This window comes from Paramacrobiotus metropolitanus, unplaced genomic scaffold (genome assembly GCF_019649055.1).
Source record: "Paramacrobiotus metropolitanus isolate TYO unplaced genomic scaffold, Prichtersi_v1.0 Parri_scaffold0000002, whole genome shotgun sequence".
Taxonomy (NCBI): domain Eukaryota; kingdom Metazoa; phylum Tardigrada; class Eutardigrada; order Parachela; family Macrobiotidae; genus Paramacrobiotus; species Paramacrobiotus metropolitanus.
In genome coordinates, this window is record NW_026570222.1 from 1,946,923 (window position 1) to 1,966,647 (window position 19,725).

General features: G+C 42.4%; 2 protein-coding genes across 2 annotated transcripts; one reads left to right on the forward strand and one right to left on the reverse strand.

Moving 5' to 3' along the window:
- Positions 1–596: 596 nt before the first annotated feature.
- On the reverse strand, positions 597–14,822 carry LOC129589951 (E3 ubiquitin-protein ligase HECTD1-like). Its single transcript, XM_055484897.1, has 38 exons — positions 14,759–14,822; positions 14,607–14,699; positions 14,306–14,533; positions 14,007–14,252; positions 13,767–13,828; positions 13,359–13,647; positions 13,068–13,166; positions 12,868–12,991; positions 12,632–12,800; positions 12,343–12,487; positions 11,888–12,269; positions 11,267–11,463; positions 11,031–11,204; positions 10,825–10,968; positions 10,432–10,587; positions 10,295–10,374; positions 10,118–10,232; positions 9,720–9,854; positions 9,428–9,576; positions 9,161–9,369; positions 8,933–9,041; positions 8,706–8,863; positions 8,511–8,606; positions 5,784–5,858; positions 5,350–5,717; positions 5,112–5,282; positions 4,525–5,019; positions 3,972–4,320; positions 3,656–3,863; positions 3,407–3,582; positions 3,093–3,303; positions 2,861–3,014; positions 2,765–2,803; positions 2,544–2,681; positions 1,686–2,287; positions 1,458–1,630; positions 1,155–1,305; positions 597–1,077 (listed from the first exon to the last, which is right to left on the reverse strand). The coding sequence occupies exons 2-38, from the start codon at positions 14,661–14,663 to the stop codon at positions 792–794; spliced, it is 7,119 nt and encodes a 2,372-aa protein (XP_055340872.1). The 5' UTR covers positions 14,664–14,699; positions 14,759–14,822; the 3' UTR covers positions 597–791.
- A 771-nt stretch (positions 14,823–15,593) lies between these two features.
- On the forward strand, positions 15,594–19,717 carry LOC129589054 (BTB/POZ domain-containing protein 9-like). Its single transcript, XM_055483538.1, has 21 exons — positions 15,594–15,727; positions 15,920–16,166; positions 16,240–16,323; positions 16,434–16,470; positions 16,590–16,682; positions 16,905–16,964; positions 17,060–17,096; positions 17,200–17,273; positions 17,442–17,501; positions 17,578–17,784; positions 17,842–17,911; positions 17,992–18,080; positions 18,194–18,286; positions 18,349–18,387; positions 18,481–18,533; positions 18,598–18,682; positions 18,739–18,762; positions 18,836–18,911; positions 18,969–19,096; positions 19,162–19,256; positions 19,363–19,717. The coding sequence occupies exons 2-21, from the start codon at positions 16,081–16,083 to the stop codon at positions 19,715–19,717; spliced, it is 1,845 nt and encodes a 614-aa protein (XP_055339513.1). The 5' UTR covers positions 15,594–15,727; positions 15,920–16,080.
- The last annotated feature ends 8 nt before the right edge of the window (positions 19,718–19,725 follow it).

Genomic DNA, 19,725 nt, shown 5'->3' on the forward strand with positions numbered 1-19,725 from the left:
TAGGTTGCGTTAAGTTGCGTTAAGTTTCATGCAGTTGCGTTAAGTTGCGTAAAGTTGCATGCGGTTGCGTTAAGTTGCGTTGGGTTACGTTAAGTTGCGTTAAGTTTCATGCAGTTGCGTTAAGTTGCATACGGTTGCGCTGGGTTGCGTTAAGTTGCGTTGGGTTGCGTTGAGTCTCGTGTGGTTACGGTAACGAACAAAATAACCGCATTACGCGCGAAAACAAATCGTGCCATATAGATATCTAGTTTACGTTGTGGCTTGACAGTGTTCTATGTAAAGCGCTGCTATTAAGATTAGAGGTACTGATAACAGGTGAGCAGCACTCGTACAACTGCCGGTAAACAGGCTAAAAGTGTATTATAGCCCGGACCTGCCTGGTGCAGTTAATACCACATGTACCGTCAATGCCGCACAGCCTTAATAGCAGCGCTTTACATAAAACGCTGTGCAGCCACAACGTAAACCACCAGCTGGCTTACATCAGAAGTACAAGGGATTGGTTCGGCTAGACACATTTTTCCCCCTATATATCGTTGACTCTCAGACAGTACGAAATACATACGATACAAGAAAACAACGGCCTCGGATATTCATTTGGGTAATAAAACTCCTATCTTTTTTCTTCATTAGATAACTAAAGAACAATAGAATAAAACACAGGAAAACTTCCTCAGAGTTACGTTAATATGTACCATTAATACAAGCATGTGCTATTTCACAACCCTGCCGAATACAAACATCATCATCATTTGCATAAGGAAACCGCATATACATACATGTACTTCAATTCAATTAAAATGAAATCCCCTTTCTTTGGTAGCAGCCATAAGTCGCTGATACAAAATCTGTTCAGATGAGTATTCTGGCAATTTGAGATAATGGACGCACGTGTTAACGGACGGAAAACCTTCGTCGACTTCCTTCGTAACTTTTCTGACGATTGTCAGCCTAGGATGCAGATTGGCCAGACCGCCGGGTGGCAGGCTAGAGCACCCAGTGACGAACTGTACAAATGCTTTTCTCTCGTCTTTCGTCAACGATTCCATTACATTCACAAACCGCAAGAATGCAGCGCTGGAAAAGCAACCACATCAAGAAAGTTAACCACATGACGAACCACATCGAGAAAGGTCTTCATGGTACGGTCATACCTTTCAAGAGTGTACCCAAGCTTTGGTTCTGTAAAGGTCAGAATGTCGTTTCTTGTCCAAGATGGCGCTTGATCACCACACATTATCAGCTGCAGTTCTTCCGCTTTGAAGAGACGTAATTTATCCAAAGGAACAACTTGCTCAATACCCTCTAAAAACATTCGAATCCAAAAGATGCAGTGTTTGTATGTCAGGCCTTTCTATGCCGCTCTGATATTAGAAAAACTCAACCAAGTCCTTTAACCCTGAATCATTAATTATACAAATTTAACTGGGGCGATGCAATGTGCCCACAATTCTCACCTTTGAATGCGTCCATTTGTGCGCGAATTCCAGAATTGAGACAGAAATCCAGCGTTAAATCCACATAATATTTCACATTGTCGATAGTCACCGGAACCGTATCACCGTCCGAAATCAAATCACAGGACATGTATTTGAAAACACGAGAAGACGGACTGAATTCAAACGTCAACCTACAAAAAAACCGTGAATACCGTGAAATCAGTAACCGGTAATAAGACATCTCACCCCAAATCTTCCAAGCGGACATGCTCGACTCCATTGGCGGTATGCAGTTCACAAGCTAATGTTTTCAATTTCTCTCGTTTATGATCCTCTCCTAACATTTCATCATCCTCAATCATTTGCTTTCGCCGAATTAAAGCCAATAAGCTCCGAATAAAACGTCCGCGATGAGGGTCTACTTCCTCCAGATGGTCCAATGCTAAAACATTCTCATACCAGCCCGGTAAATCCATGTGATTCGTAGCGCGCATTGAAGACTTTTTCGATCTGCGCTGTTGTCGCTTGGTTCGCCGTGCTGGTTCATTTTGCAATCCGTATGCAAAACATTCTTTCGATTCAGCATTGTTTAGCGGTATCGCATCGTTCGCCGAGGAGCTACGAGACCTTCGTCCATGCTCACACAGGAGTTTTAGAAAAGCGTTGGAAAATGGCAAGTCAATGAGACGGTTATCCATCAGTGCCTTCCCGACAATCAAGCCCAATACACGGAATAAATTTTTCACGTTTCCCAACGCTGGGTGCTCAGCAGGGTATGGTGCCGGAAAGAGCCCACCCGTAGATCGAACGTAATACCCGGCTGGCTTACTTCCTGCACCCAGATCCAGCTGTAAAAGCAAAGGACGAGTAAAAAACTAATCAGCTAACTTGTAAGTGCAAGTGAATAGTAACTATGTACGAGGTATTTGTACACAAAAATTAAGTACACAAACAACGACTACAATACAGATCCCATGCTAATCTACCACCAACTAATAATAAAATGACAACCTCATATATTCACTCACAGCGATGGCAGCAAGTGGTTGGAATTAAAAACAAATAAAACAAATCTTAAAACAATTAACCACCGAACTTTCTTACAGCGTCGGTGTTGTTTCCAATATGATCATCATCGCAAATCCACATTCCCAAATCTTTGCGCTGCAATTCACCTGCCACCAAGGCATAAAATTCCAGGGTTGGACCCAACCCTGTTCCTTCTTCGTTTTCGAATTCGACCTGTTTTAAAAGTCCATTTTTACTCAAGACTCAATCACTACATAGCTTGTCAGTTCAACACTGTTAACGTCGAATTACTGTACCTCCAACACCGATTTCGAACCAGCCTGGGACATCATTACCTGCAACAAAACATGGGTATTATAAAAGAGCACCCACCACAAATACAGAGTATTTACCGTCATAGCCCAATCCAGAATATGCTGTCGCGAAACACGGACACGGACATGGCGTTGTCGTCCAATACGAAAATCATGCAACAAACCTTCCAAACGAGCCAACCGGGTAGCTTCGCTGCCCAGCTCTCGTTGGTTTTGCAACCATATTATTGATCTATCACAATCAAATGCATTAACAATACTTTCCAAATTATGAGCATCAAAAGTGAAAAATGAAAACGAAAACTGATACCGTTCTGTTCCAAAAGCCGTGGCTGTAAAGTAAATCCGGCGATTTTCAAACGGAAAAAACATGGGAAATTCAGTGGCCAAGAGATCACACCAAGATGGCAGCGTATTAGACGCGACAGCAACCACATCATTTAACTGCGCCATCATTTTTCCGGTTAGCTTTTGGCTGATAAAAGCTGTGTGATCAGCGGAAAACCCTACTGGAGGTGGCTCTATAAAGATAACTACTTTGTTGATTTTTTCTAATAACACAGTGAATGATTCCCTAAGCTGGATGCTGATGATATAGAACTTCAAAGACAGCAAGATACGCACCCATATGCGAATCGCAATCTTTTCGCGGCTGAGATGCAATGTCAAACAGGATTCTCAAGAGAATGAGTGTATCCGAACAAAATGCAGGATCAGAAGCGGCCAGCGGCACAGGTGATCCACGGTTCGACGTACAGAGTTCACTAGATTTTTTGGATCCCTTCTCACCATAAACCAGCCTGCAATTAGACCGTGATTTCCACTGTTTCAGCATAAAATAATTTGAACAACGCTTAAAACTAAAGTCATTACACGATGGAATTCTCCCATGTCCTTCTTCCACCAGCCAACTTTCCGCCACTATCAGCTTGTAACTTTTGAAGAACTCCAATAACGGTGTCATTTGGATCACTTGGCGTGGTTTCAAACGTTTCTCCATTACATGTTAACCGGAATGTCATAGTCACATTTGGGGTTTCGTTCGATTTCGTATCAACAACAGCTTGAGATTCTCCTCGACCTATCGCAACAGAAAACAACTCATTCCGTTGACTTTGGTGGAGAGTACAACCGTAGTAGCTGCGACCGACAGGAATTTTTTAGCCACAACATTCAATAAGCATCACACCTGACAAACGTAAATCCAGTTCGGTTGTTTGGCTAATGTTGCTTCTGCCGGGACGAGGGTCAAAATTTGGAATAAGGGACGAGAACTGGCGCTTAAGAATGAAGTCATCATTCCAGTTGCTCCGACAGCGTTGGTGTTCAACTACTTCTTCTTCCGAAGAAGGATCGTCCGTTCCATCATCATCGCGATCCGCTCGCCCTTGAAGAGTCCGCATAGCGAATTCAGCTAGAGAGACAAAACCACTTCCTTCTTCGTTTTCCTGAGTATCGTCGTCTTGAGAAACAAGATCCAAAGCATCTTGTAGATCCATAGTTTCACCACGAGTATGGCTCATCAAACGAAACAGATCCTAAAACAAAAGTTTTGGCTCACTTAATTCAAATGACGATTGGTATAACTTTCCCAGATGTCCAATCATGGGAACAATGTCAAAAGCAGATTACGGAATTACTGTATCAAAGAACAAGTCAAGCCGGTTAACTGACTCATGAGTACAAATCAACCAGAACAGAATATTTTACTAACTGTCACAGCTTAAACATAACAAACTTACACTGCTATCGCGTGACACGGACCGCATGCTACGCAGCAGAGCACGCGTTCGTGATGCAGTAAGTGCGAGGCGAATCCCGTCCGATGAACGGTCCTGGGAAGTTAGCGTAGGAAAGCTCTGAGCAGCAGCCAAAGGACCATCACTTCCGTCGGCGGACAACAAGGAACTGAGCAGACTCCGAGACGTATCGGCAGCATTTGTGGACATGGCACGGCCTTCTCTCGTCGGTCCCATGGCTTTTAGATGATCGTCGGTTACGGGCCCAAATGATGGCATGGATAAATTGGGCACGCTGAAACTCAACTGGTTCAGAACGCTGGATGTATGGTCGGCTACGTCATTCAAAGAAGACAAACTGCCCGCCGAAGCTGTCTGATCGTTAGAACTGGCTGTTCGCGGATCAAAGCGGGAACTAACGCGAACGGGTCGGCGTCGCTCAGCAGCTTGAGAGAAAGGACGCAAATCGGCTAGTTCGGCCAGCGTGTCCTCGCTCATCTGAAAGGCATCAGCACGCGATTAATATATGCAAACAGGTTTTGGAGAAGGACAAGCGTTTTACACAGGATTTAAAACAGGTCCAAACCAACCTCCGGAGATCTCGAAATTTCAGGGGGGAAGGATAGCGCCGAAAACGATGTCGGCTCTGGTGAATCGCGAACCGTATCTGATCCCAACCGCCAACGATGTCCACTAACGATGGATGCCAAAGAGTTAAGATGCGACACCGGTTCAGCGCGAGCAATGTAAGTCTGCATCATCTAAATAAATACAAAACGATAACCGAACACATATCACTACTACAGCAATACAAAAAACACAACATACATCGGTTGCTCGGTGAAGCTCATCAGCAGATACTGCTGCCTGTTCCGTAACATTCACGGCTGGCAGATTACTGAGGGAAAATCCCAGCGAAGTTTCCGGCAAACTCAACGTCGAGCTGGTTGTACGGCTGTGTGTTGTTCGCATATTTCGACTGCTTTCTGCTGCAATAGCCATACGATTTGCATGGCTGATCGGGAAAGAGTAGCCGGTAGCCGATAAGGGAGACGAAATCGATCGAGCGAACTGGGGAAATAAACTGGACAAAGCACCCACATCCCTGACCGTCAGGATATGTAGATCAAATTTCCCATCAGCGCCCATTCGATATGTATGGCCTTCACCATGATCCCATAGGACGTCGACCCAATCTGTAACATTAAACGTCGATACTGCGCCAAAATGTTAGCATTGCGCTTCGATTTGAGTGTCTGTACCATCGGAATGTCTAGCTACAATGGTCCCAAACCCTGGCGGATCTCCGTCTTGAGTGCCCCATATCCAGTCGCGACCTGTGACAATAATGTTGTACTGAAATGCTCTACAAATGCAATAAAACTATCATACAATTTAAGTGCTTAATCTACCCAGGGAACATTCTGAAGCTGTAAATTCAGAAAATTCTCAATTTTTGCAGAAAGTTAGAATAACTATACAGGTTGCCTAAAAAAATTATTTCACGTGCCATGGCCAATGGGCGTGGCCAAAACCGAATTTATAAGTTAATTCTACACTGTGCTGTCTATAGGCAGTGCACCGCATTATACCATATAAGACTAATATAAACGGTACTGGAGCCTTTAATAAGTATCGTCATGTAAGTACAAACTGAGTACTAGAAAAAACGAGTTTATAACAAAAACACTTCTTCAATACTATCCTGCTCGGGGATTGTACCCATGACACATATCGCGTTTCCCCGTTGCATTTGGATAGATAACCGCTGTCTAAAAAATTCTTTCGCCCGTTTCTGGCCTGTGGCAGTGGCGATACCGTCCCCGACCTTTTGCACTAAGTGTTTAGTCCCGTTACTCCATGGGCCAGAAATTTCAAACGCTAACCTTACATATAAACGGTAAACCTTACAGAACAATTTGCACCAGTACGAGGCCAGCTTTCTCGTTTCAAATTTTTATCTGTGCTTCACAAGCGGCTGAATTGGGAATACTTCTTTGTGTTTCGAGTCTTACGACTTCGACGTAATATTCGAACAATTACTAACAGAAATCAAAGTGAATCGTTTCTACCAGAAAAATGAAGTGCCAAGTGCAAACTGTACAATCTCCAGAAACGGGAAACAGCTATTACATACCACAAGCGAGCAACACATAAAAATTTGAAACGAGAAAGCTGGCCTCGTACTGGTAAGTACAGATTGTTCAGTAAGGTTTATACATATTAGTCTTATCCAGATTCAGATCTATATTGCCACGAATGGGATACACCAGAGCCGGCAAACCAGAAAAGACTGACCAAAACCAAGATTATTATATCTGAAAGCCCATAGTCGAAAACCCGGCCAGATAGTATTCATTTCTTTCAAAACCTCTCCCGCTTCGAACGCCAAAGCGGAAGAGCTTTGACTACTAAATTACTAAATTTTCACCAACTAAATTATTAAAATAATAATTATCGTCGTGGTATTTTTAACCAGGCAGTGTTGCCACGTAAACCAACTAAAATATAGTTAAAAAAATGAAAGTATTTTCCACTACAGTAATTAAAATATCAGTATGAATTTATTAGCAGACCGTTATTACGAGAAGAACGTCTTCATATCTAACGTTGTCATCGAGGACAATTTCTAAACAAGTGCCGGCCGAGCAGCTATCGCTACACTATCCTACTGTAATTGTCTGTTCAATCAGTGATAGACCGAAATACCGGCGCTGTTCAGTGCACAAAGCCGTTAGTTCAGCGAGTGACCGAAATACCACTATATTCTAGTTAAAATAGCCCGCTAAGCCAGTGAGTGACCGGACTACCACTATGGATAGCTATGTGAGCGGGTGACCGAGTTACCACTACTGTCCGTGCAGAGAGCCCGGTAGGTGAGCGGCTGACCGAGCTGTCAGCATTGTGTACAGAGCGTTCAGTACAATACTACCGTCCGTGCACAGAGCCCGTTAGGTGAAACGGGTGACCGGGCTTCCACTACTGTCCGGCAAGAAAGTCCGTAAGGTGAGCGGGTAACCGCGATGTCTCTAACGTTCACTGTACAAACCCGTTAGGGAACGAATGACTGAGCTACCACTACCGTTCGTGCACAGACTGAGCTACCACTACTGTCCGGCGCAGAAAGTCCGTTAGGTAAGCGGGTGACCGAGCTACCACTGCTGTCGGGCGCAGAAAGTCCGTTAGGTAAGCGGTGACCGAGCTACCACTGCTGTCCGGCGCAGAAGCCCGTTCGGTTACGAGTGACTAAGCTATCACTACTTTCTCCGGTGCACAGAGCCCGTTTGGTGATACGAGTGACTGAGTTTTCTTTACTGTCCGGCGTACAGAACCGGTAAGGTAAGCAAGTAATCGAGGTACCACTACTGACCGGACGTACACTACCGGGCACACACCACTTTCCAGTGAAAAGAGCCAGTGAAGTGACAAGTCACCGAACTACCCGTAGTGATCCAGTGCTCTATCACTGGTTCGAATTTCATACCTTATAGACTGATATTTCGGCTTTCTTTTCGGGTAGGGGATATCGTAAAAATTAACTGTATGTACAGCCAAAGGGAATGCTTTCAAGGTTGAGAGAACCATGAACTGATTTTCATATAAAATTCGTGTTTGCCTATTGCATGTACCGATCACGTTTCGACGAAATATAGATGTTATTCTAATATATATTCATTCAAATTCAAATACATGTAAAATGGCCATGGACCACAAGAAACGCGGAGGCGAAGCCGAGGCTGTTTCTTGTAAGTTATAAAGCGGTGCACTGCCTATAGGCTACAGCACAGTGTAGAATTAACTTTTAAATTCTGTTTTGACCACGCCCATTGGCCATGGCACATGAAATAATTTTTTTAGGCAACCTATATAGTTGTTCTAACTTTCTGCAAAAATTGAGAATTTTCTGAATTTATAGCCTCAGAATGTTCCCTGGTAAATCAAATCCTACTTCCCAGCTACCCACCGAAAGTATAAGCTCTGAAATTTACCTCTTCGCACACGAGACCGAGATTCCGAAAATCCATCAGACGAAGACTGTGTGTCATGCCGACTAAGTCGTGCGAGGCGTTCTCTAAATCCTTTTCCTAACAAGCAGACAACATACTCTTCTGATGGAAAAAGGCCAAATGTGTTTCAGTTTTAGCCATTGTCTATTCCTATTTAATTTTTTCTAGGAATTTTACCAAGATCGTCACACACGCCGGTGACTGTTCCATACACTTCGAAACCACTAATACACAGGCAATTTTCAAACTCCGAGTTTTCTCCTGTCATCTGAATCCGATAGTATCTGTATGATGTGCCTTCGCTACCGTCATCCAACCGCCAAGTATGGGTCGATCTATTTCAAAAACAATAATAAAAGTTCTAATTAAGCCTTCGGTTAAACATACTCGTATGTGCGCCATACCCAGAGCCCGACAGCGTAGCATCATTGATGTGAGATTTCAAAGCAACCCATGATATCCCATCACGAGATGCCTGAAATATCCATGAGCGCACGGCTCCACTTCCGCGACCTAAGACATCAATATCAAACCTTTTATAGTGTAGTAAGTCACCAAGGTTTTTTTTAAGCAGTTTACCTACTAAGATCTACAATTTATTTACCAACAGTAAAGCGAGACTTTTATCTCACCATGTCGTAAGGAGTAATGAGTAGGTTCGACCCAAAGGCCCAAATCCACACCCAACCATACATCTTTCGATTCACTCGTTCGAATGTATGACGGTAACGCAGATCGATTTAAAAAGTCACTGACGTTTCCGCAGGGAATTGTTTTACCATCACTCGAAAAAGCAACCACAAGACCAAAGGTAGCAGGATTGATCCATTCTTTAACCGTCCTACAATAAACCCCAGTATTAAAACTGTTGAATATTACCCAGAAACTGACAGTCTCACTTTGCATTTGTCCCAATCCAGTACAAAATCCCGCTTTCATCAAAATCAAAAACATACGGAAACGGCAAGCGGCCATGAGATCCAAGACTATTAACTTTTTTTATGAACGCCATTTCCGACCGTTCATAATCGTACCAGTTCTTAAAAAGCTGAAAAAAATTGCAGGCGTTAAAAAACCCCAGTGAAACCGTTTGCATTACAACAAAAAATATATTTGACAAGGATGGAAATTACAAAGCTCCCGCCCCCGGCTCCTCTCGGCTCTCGGTAACTTTAAGTCTATAACAATTACTTTTTTCCACAAGTACGCTTCCAGTTCCCTGACGGTTACCAGTGGTTCAATACGGATTTTCCGACCCGTTCTGTCCAGCAACTGTTGACTGTCACCGCGACTTTCCAATTTAACGTTCAAAGGACGGGTCAATATCTACAAGAACACAATTTTTTGGTACTAGAGCTTAGCATCAGAATCCAAAAAATGCATCCTACAGCAAAAACTGCTTCTGAAAGTCCCATTACAGAAAGGAGTTAAAACACTTACAGGCGACTAAACATTTGTATGCTTTAATGCTCGATATTCGTATCACTAATCTACAGCCCAGGTGAGCACAGAATTAACGACAAAAATACATGAATGACCAGACTCATATTTAATTTACACCATCGCTGACTTTCCTCTCCAATATTTACCTGAAAGCCACTGCTAATGGAGTTCTGGTCAAAGGATGAGATGGAAAACTTCTCTGTATATTCCAGAGCGGAAACAAGAGTTTTGACCAGAATTTCTGAAGGAGGTCTGGAAAACCTGCATCCAATCCATATTACACCATATTCGGAAAAATTTTGGAACTCTAATCCACTACCAACCGCGAAGCAGTTTCTGCTTGATGAAAAACAGATTTCCAGAGCTCAATCCGATGGTTACGTTGATCCATGGAATGTTGATCCTGCAAAATTGCAACCCATGAGAAGCTTCCGAAGTAACAGGTCCACATTTTACTCACTTCCAGGTGCACTCCCAGGACGGCAATTAAAACCTTGACAACCCCAGATGACTGGATCTCATACGACGAAAACCGATTCCCTTCTCCAACCGTATTAATAAGCTCACGAATCCCGTTACGGATATCTTCCGCAAACAATTTACCACCGTACCGCATCTAATAATGTGCAAAATTTACAACCGCTTTTCTCCGGGCACATAACATGTACATGAGTCCTAAGACTCTTTACGGCTCACACAATGAAACTTATTCTTACCACAGGTCAGCTAAATCATCTGCACAAACTTCCAGTTAGCACCATTGTATTTATTTTCTTATATTGTCTAATAAGGCAATGGCCCAAGTTTCCCGTAACGTTACAACACTTTCTGTGTAAAAATTATGTTTGGTTACCTTCTCTCTCTCCCTGAACTGCTTCTCCATTGCTGTTTCGAGTTGCGACATTACCGACAACAGCTGTGCGACAGGTCCACTTGTAACAGGTTGAGATTCCGTGAAATATTTTCGCTGAACTTCCTGTGCAACTTTACCAACGTGCTAAAAGAAGTGCAAAAATAATTTCAATGCAACCAGCAAATAATAAATACCCGTTTACTGACCTTCAGACCAATTTTATCGCCTTCGGTTTTTATTTTATCTCCCGAGAGAACCGATAAATCGACTTCGTGTCCATCAGTGCCATGGATTTTTGATGTTGCAGACAAAGCTGTCATACTTTTATCGAGACCCACATGGAAAACAGTGTCTTTTGAATCGGAGCGAAGTTGAATCTGCTAAAGTGGGTGACTGATAAGCTAGCAACCACTTGTCAGTGTTTTTTACTGTAATGTATTACCAATGTCGCACTACTATCCGCCACCTTCAGAATTTTTGTCTCTTCACAAGTCAGTTCCCACAGGCCATTGCGCATGTGCTCAGAGGACATTAAAGTAAGGGCCTGCACCTTCCCACCGGTTTTGACTTTTTTTGTAACGTTTGAAAAATTGTCCAAGAATTCGGTGCCATCGGTCCAGCGACCAAATTCATCAATACCTAGAACAACCACAAGGCGAGATTGAACTTGCAAAAATTACCAGTCCCATACAATACAGAAAAAGTTTTTGATTCCATTTTTTTAAACTGCTTCTTAAAATGTCAGTCGCGAACTGTGGTAGGTCCACATCTGACGCTGCCTTAACCTAATTCTTTTCAAGAACAAAAAATCACCGAAGTTACAAGTAAAGAATGAAGCAAGCAATTGTGAAGTTATCAAGGTGACTTAAATCGACTCGCTGTTAGCAAGACTCCCTTAGAACTTAGAACAATTTCCCGAATCTGAATTTGAACGCTAGCAAAGATTACAATTTTTTAAGATAGAGTACCATTAAATTATTTTTACAAAAGACACCTAAACCATTGTCATCACGGAATATGTTGCGTTTTACTATAGCACTTATTGAATAATAAGCCAGCCTACCATCGACATCAACATTTTGGTCCACGCTAGCTGGAAAGTGCGTAATGGCACTCAACTTGCCGTTAGCGAATATCAGGGGCATCATGTATTCTTGTTGCGGAAATTCCAAAATGATGGCATCGCTCCAAACGTAAACGGCCTCTTTCGATGACAGAAAAAACCAATCTCCAAATTTGTAGCAAGTTGCTCCAGTCAACGTGATTTTTCCACACTCGCCCGTTGCACTGGGATGTGTATCGGACTGAATTTTGTAATCCGCAGCTAAAGATGTAATCTGATCCACAACACCGGTTCGATACAAACTGTCCGCAACCAATTCACGGCATTTACTCATCAAAGTATCAGCTAAACTCAGACCCAAAAGGGTACTTTCACTATCCCCCTGTAAGCAAACATTTAAGTAATAAACTGAAACCCATGTTAATTAAAAAATTAAACAAATATACTGTACTCACATCATTATTCAGCAATATGCTTAAGAATTTCACTAAGGATATAATCAGGCCGTCTTGTAGCAACTGCTCCTGCCGGACCAAGGCGTTCAATGAAGCGCTTGGCATAAACAAAAGCATTTTCTCAACAGCACTGGCACAAGATTTCCTAAAAAATAAGTCGTCAATTACTAAGCATATGTTAACGTTTTTGCACCCCCTTCACAAAAAAAACTATTCAACCATGAATTAATGAATTCTACTAATTTAAACCATAAATTACTACATCTGCATTGCAGCGTACTGAACTCACCTAACAGAGGCTGTTAGAGAAGCAATTCCAGTTCGCGTAAATAAAGGGAGCAAATTCTCTGCAATTTCACATCCTTTCTCAGGATTTTCACCCTTCTTCTCTTTTGAGCTCGCCACAATTTTTTTAGCGGCTTCGCTCGTTCGAGGTTTATCCTTTTCTTCTTGAGATTCTAAAGAATGAAACATACAGGAAATTTGTATTCAGTTCGGAGCTCATAATTTAAACATATCTTTTACCAGAGATCGTTAATAATTTTACGATTTCCTTATGGCCATCCTCGTTCCGTTCTTTGGCCTTTTCAAGAGAGGTTTTGCCATCTTCGTCTTTGACAGTCGGATCCGCACCGTGTTGTAACAGCACCTAAAGAAAATTCGAACACTCAAATCTGTCGTAGCAGTACGAAGTACCGTCCCCACATGGCTAATCAAATTAATGCCTTTGCTATCCCTGGACGACCAAAGCATGCTGCGTAGTGCAAGGATGAAGACCGCTGGCCCTTGTTGGGATCGGCTCCATTTTCGCATAGAAATTCCACCTGAAGACACCCACACACACAAGTTAATAACTTAATCTTTACGTAAAGCGCAACAAAATGATACACCTTCAAGCCATGAGCATTCATTTCATCACTGGAACGGAACGCAAGCGGGTCTCCATCACAAGCATCACACAGCAAGCACAATTCACACCAGCCAAAAGCAAAGCAAGCCAAACAAACAGGACCTACCATCTCCTGTGTTCCAAAAGCCGCGGCCCAGTTTAATAAGGACTGACCAACGTCATCCATGGTATTGACGTCGACACCATTCTCGACTGCATCCACAAGAGCGTCATAGTCTTTTCCTCTAATGCTTTCGATGACATGGCGATTAGGACGATCATTGCCGCTCAGTGGATCAAAGCGCCGCAATGAGTGCCGGCCCATCAATCCCGGGACAGATCGAGGAAGATGATTGCGTCCCTCAAAAAGTACAACGATAAGAAGATCCACGAATCGAACTGTCTCCAAGATAGACCTGCCATAAAAGGATATCGCAGCGTTAAACAACCTGTGAAACGCTAACTGTAAGTTCCAGTATCGGTGTCTCATTTACTTATAGTCAGATTTCAGAATCATTGAATTTCAGTTTCTTACCGATCATCGCTTCCCATACAAACTTCGACAGCTTTGAAAAATTCGGGACATTTGCATAAATCCTAAAATTATTTTGACAACCAGTTGAAGAACTTCGCTTACAAGCTATAGTGACTGCTAAAGAAATGTCAAGACAGAAATGTCAGAATTTTAGTTCAACAGCGTAATGATCATAAGTTGGAACGAACTGAAACCCTGAACAAAAGAAACAAACCATTACTTACAATAAATTGTACATACCTGACAAACCGATGACGACGACCGGACCAAAACTTGCAACAAATTCAAAACCCCGTGCGCCATCGAATTTTGAGTTGCGTCTGTTGATATCCCTGGCACCAGAGATCGCCCCATTCTGGGCATGCTTATGAGCCTTTGTATTAGTATTTCACCCAGACCAAATGCCGTTAAAATGCAGGTATCTGCGTTCTTCCGAGAGAACCGATCGGCCAATGACGCAAAGCACTTCAGAGAACTTCCAGACACCTATAAAGTCGGCCGTTAACCTTATGCAGTTGATTACTTTGCATGCAACACACTAATCCATCGGCATGTTTCAGCAGCTCCGTCAGCGATTCGACAATAGCATTCATGTTTGTGTCGGCTGGTTCGATCTTCGAGCAGAGACGCGAAACAACAGTCATTGCTGACTTAAGCGCATCCTTATGAACGACTGATCCGAAATTTCTAATAAAAGCCAAAATCGCGTTCAGGGCACCTGCTTCAAGCAGTGCAGACAAATCGCGAGTGCTCATGTGTTCTAAAACCTGAAATAAAATGACATTAATGGATTGAACTAAATCAAAAGTCGTAATTTTGATTTCTTCTTTTGGTGCTGACTTTTAGACACTGTTCAGCGAGATCCTTTCCGGTTTGGCTGTCCAGAGATGCCACCATTAATCGATTGCAGATTGCCCGCACCGTTCCCTCAGTCTGTACGAAAGAGCAACCATGAAGCAGCTGCCGTATCGGGAGACAAAAATAACACATACACTAATGATTCTCCTTGTGCATTCTGCTGAGACATCCAAATAATAAGTCAACGCTCGCGCCGTAGCTTCCTCGATCTGTTGTGCTGCCTCATCCCAAACACATGTTAAGTAACAATGAACATTTGGGCAAGTACAAGTTAAGTGTCAACAATCAATAATGTACATACGTTCACGAACATTCATAAATTATCGAAAGCGGTCTAAATATTAAATTCCATTAGGTACGAAGCCTTCCTTCAAGATTTTAAAACGATAATATCGTTTTTGCATTGGCCATTAGCTGCCGTCTTCCCGTAACTCATAATATCTCTAATAATATTCTTTCCAAAAACAGCAGCAATCGATTATTCGACTCAAATTCAACCAGCATACTGTCAACTGGATCACATGAAATCAGTAACGTGCTTCTCTCACTTATCTGTTATAAATTTGTACTTACTTAATTGCTTGCTGGCACGAATCTTTTCTAATTCCTCCCAATTCGAATCAGTAGCCCTAATGAAGGTCTTCCATTTCAGCTGCAATTCGATGACATCACATGCTTGTGACAACTGTTTCAGTCCAAAACGCTAAGGGAGCAGCAGTCAAATCATAATTCCAATCAGTTGCGAAAAAATAAGACGTAACTCTTTATGCAGATACGCAGGCAGGGAATTCTGATTCCTGGAGCTACGGTAAAATTACGTACTGCAAAAACTAAAAACCATTCCTGCTGTTGCCCTACCACTGCGTAACCGCATGCCGATATTACGAATCATTGCGTATGGCTGCTTAAGGCACGCAATGTAACGTGTGGCGTACGACACATTACGTAGATAAATAAACGGCCCAACAAGAAATCTTGTTCTTGGTTTGTTTGTTTTTGCCAACGAGTTTGTACATAACTTGCATTACCAGTAGTGTACCTGAACCTGCAGCAACTTGCTCATAGAATTCAAATGGTGGGTTTGTTTGAGCCGCGAAAAATTTGTAAGTACCGTAGTAATACCTTCGCGCTTGAGGCCATTTGGCCATCTCCGCATGCCTCGTGCTGCATGTATTAAAGCCACAAGGTTAACTGCCAAACAACGCAAAGTGGTAAACACAACAACTACTACAACAACGCAAAGTGGTAAACAGAACCAGCGCCGTGATCTTTTACATTATGGTGGGATGTTGTAGATTTATTATTATTTCCCTCCGAAGTGGAAGTGCAGGCCCTGGTATTTGGCTCGGAGGATCTGCTTCCTGCAGTTGATATACCGCTTGATTGAATAGGCGATTGATGGGCAAGTTTTGGTGTGCTTTCCCAGAATCTTCTTGCTTTTGCCGCACGCCCAAAAATGAGTAGTTCGCAAGTGGACGATGTGGAAATTAAGCACACCGATCATTTGGTTGCGGATTTCAAGCGGCAGATCCAAAGAACTGAGTAAGACCTACATTTTTCCAACTGTTTACTATTTAGTGGAGTATGATTTTTGAATCATGCATCGATTTGGTAGATTTTCGGACCTTACCCTGGTAGTTGACGGTACTAAAATTCCTGTCCATCGGGTGATCCTGGCAAGTCGCAGTGATTATTTCAGGTCTGCTGATTTTGGGATTCTGTATTTGGGTTTTCTTAAATCATTAATTGGGTGCAGTGGATTTGGAGAAGCTGTTAGTGTTGGGGTAATTTGTTATTTCTGTTAATTAGGGCCTTGTTATTTAATGGCATGCGCGAAACAAACGCGGTAAGTGCCGGAGCTAATAGATATGCGGATTTCTGAAGTCTGATTTCCTGTGTTTTCTCTGCACGATAATTCTGAGTAATTATCGTTTTGGTGGTTTGATAAATTTAAATATACCATAGGAGGAAATAACTCTGCACGACACAGACCTGCAGTCCTTCAAAGTCCTACTTGAATACATTTATACCGGATCCATGAATTTGACAAGATTGAAGGTACTTATGGCATTTTCACCAGTTCCGAAGAACACATGGTTTCCATCTTGAGTGTTACTGATCTATGTACAGTACCATCTTGCTTTTCAAAGCCATACCTGCTGTAGTTTAACCTTAGATTATTTTCTTAGGTTGTTGTATTTTGCTGTACGAATGAATGTCCTGAATGGGCATTTCTGGGTTGAATGAAGTCGCTTTTGCTATACGTGGCTATTTTTGTAGGTGGAGATTTTAGCTGGAGTGCTTGGTTTAGCAAATAAATATGGATTCAACCAGTTAGAAGTAGGTGATTAGTAATTAAGGCGGCTAGTGGATAATTTGATTGATTGAATAATACATATTAATTCCACAATATGATGTTTACGATTTTTTTTCAGGCGGATATGATTTTCCATATGAAAAACGTGTTAAACGGTATGAACGAAAAACATTTTCTGTACAATACGAGAGTGCAGTTTTGTCAAAACCTCAAAATATTGCATCTTCTTGATGATCTGATCGCTCTGCGCAATTTCAGAGAAAAATGTGTGCTCGTTATACCAAGTTGCATTCGGATTCAGCATGAACGACCTTACCAGCACATGCATGAAGGTAAGCAATAAGCACTAATTCAGCATTTCTACGAGTATTTACTGAATGCGCTGCCCTAATATGCAATGCTAATACCTGGGTAAAGAGCATTGCACTAGCAAGTAGCTGTACAGATACGAGATACAACGGCGCCCGTTGGTACTGACGTCGGTCTTGCTTTGCATTTAGTTCGTCGATCGATATGCGAAAAGTGTGCTCGAATCACCGGATATTGTTAATCTTAATGCGGTAAGACCTAGATAGCTTATGTAAAGATGTTCATGTAAAATTCTTCCATTTTTAAAACAACTGCGTGCTTTTTCAGTTGGCCTTAAAGCAGCTGCTACTTCGCAACTCTTTGTGTGCCCGGGAAATAGACATTTTTAATGTTGTGAAAGGATGGGCTGCTCAAAATGATGATCCTGAAGGTATCAAGATTCTTCTGGAGGCTATTCGATGGGAACTGTTGACTGATGTCGAACTTGTAAATAATGTCAGACAATCCAATCTTCTGCAGAGTGACAGAATACTGGTGTGTATGATTTCTCAGACGACTGCTACCTAACTTATATTATCTATTTTTCACTAGGATGTACTTGCTTCTAAGCAACTTCAGAACACCAACAGCAGCCTGCACTGCAATCATCGAGGCTTTCTTGGTAAGAATTTATCAGCAATATTTCGCAAAATATTCGTACCAAAACTTTAACCTGAACGCTGATGAGTAAATGTGTCGTAGATGCTGGGGTGAATGTAGCCTCTTCCGCATTTGGTGCGTCTGTTGTGCGTGGCGATATGGGATCTACGTTGTTGGATTGTGATGCCACGGTAAATAAAGTGTGCTATATTCTTACGATTTGAACTTGCAGCTCAGCACACAGTGATATTAGAAGTGTTGTTGAGTGTGCAATGTGCATTATTGTTAAGCCATCTTTTGTCAGAATTATGATCCTGAGCGGGGATATACGAGGCATTCCATTGAAACGCAAGATAAATCCGTTGCAACTTTCATCCAAGTCAAACTTGGAATGCCGGTAATCTGGCTGAATGGTTTCTGAAGACACGATTATGGAGTCAAATGTTGAAAATGTTGCAGTGTATTATCAACCATATTCGAATGTTGCTTTGGGATAAGGTAAAGCACTTGTCCGGATATGATAAGGCGCACAGCACACTTCTCTTGATTGTTTATTTTTTTCCTCGTGTGACTTTCCTGTCTTTTTCGTAGGATCAGAGATCATATTCTTACTATGTGGAACTCTCGTATGACGGCGTGCACTGGTATTAGTTTGAATCCTTTGCAGTTGTTAGATTTTCAGGAGAATTGATTGAGCAATCGTTTTAGGACTAAAATCGTGGACTACTCGCACTTTCTTTGTCGGTCGTGGCAAGAATTATATTTCCCTGCGTGCACAGTGCAGCATATCAAGGTGAAATCATATCCAGGGAATACAAAATAAAGTTCTGACTCTTGGAAATTTTGCAGGTTGTAGGAACACACAATACGGCGGTAGGCTTCCTTTACTTCATCTTAACATGCACTGGCTTTTGAGATAATAATTATCAAATTCTGCCGTTTATAGAACAAAATGTTTCATCTTGTTAAGCTTGAAGCCATGTGGACGGAAAACGCACCCGAAGTAAAAAATGGGATCATCGGTAAGAAAAAGGTTACTTACATGTTTGTTCAAATATTTCACTGCTCGTTAATTATAGTGCCGAAGGAGAATGTTGTTAGTTTGGCGAAAAATGCTGCTGTGATTGAGGGAGTCAGCCGGACTCGTAACGCGCTTATTAACGGTTCCCTTGTTTATGACTGGGACAATGGCTATTGTTGTCACCAGGTCAGAAATCCAGCTTACTACTGGGTTGGCTTTGATTACGTAACTGTGTTTTTTTTCTGTTACAGATTAACAGTGGGTCTATCGTGGTTCAGTTGAATCAACCGTACTATTTGTCGTCACTTCGGTTATTGCTGTGGGACGTTGATGACCGATTTTATACGTAAGGCGAATAATTAACTTTAATAATTACAAAATAACAGCTTTCAGTTGTCCACAGATGCACCTGCTGCTCTGAAGCAGTTCTGTTTATTTCCATTTTGTTGCAGGTACGTCATTCAGACGTCCCAAACACAGCGCGAGTGGTCTCTCGTGGTGGATACACGTGACAGTCAGCGACGTTCTTGGCAGTCTCATAGTTTTGCACAGCGCGTGGTATCTTTCATCAAACTGCAAGGTATTACTAACACTGCCAACGAAGTTTTCCATGCAGTACATCTAGAAGCCCCTGATCAGCGGACAGGAGCGGAGACTAGTGCCTCGCAACCGCAGGATCATGTCGACAATGATGCGGAGTCAGACGGAAACGATATGGAAATGAGTGTTGATGAGCGACCGATGGCACTTGCACATCACCCAGCGCGCCTGAATACTCATCAGGTCCGAAAACGGTGGTCCGGGTAGCTGGGAAT

Excerpts from the sequence above, each read along its gene's own strand:
- LOC129589951 (XM_055484897.1), bottom strand. The coding sequence starts at position 14,663 with ATGGTGGCATCTCTGGACAGCCAAACCGGAAAGGATCTCGCTGAACAG. Across the intron at positions 13,829-14,006 it reads CGTCGTCATCGGTTTGTCAG|GATTTATGCAAATGTCCCGA; the intron begins GTATGTACAATT and ends AAATAATTTTAG. Across the intron at positions 5,718-5,783 it reads TGTAGCTAGACATTCCGATG|ATTGGGTCGACGTCCTATGG; the intron begins GTACAGACACTC and ends TTAATGTTACAG.
- LOC129589054 (XM_055483538.1), top strand. The coding sequence starts at position 16,081 with ATGAGTAGTTCGCAAGTGGACGATGTGGAAATTAAGCACACCGATCAT. Across the intron at positions 17,912-17,991 it reads CAATCATCGAGGCTTTCTTG|ATGCTGGGGTGAATGTAGCC; the intron begins GTAAGAATTTAT and ends AATGTGTCGTAG. Across the intron at positions 18,763-18,835 it reads TAGGAACACACAATACGGCG|AACAAAATGTTTCATCTTGT; the intron begins GTAGGCTTCCTT and ends TGCCGTTTATAG.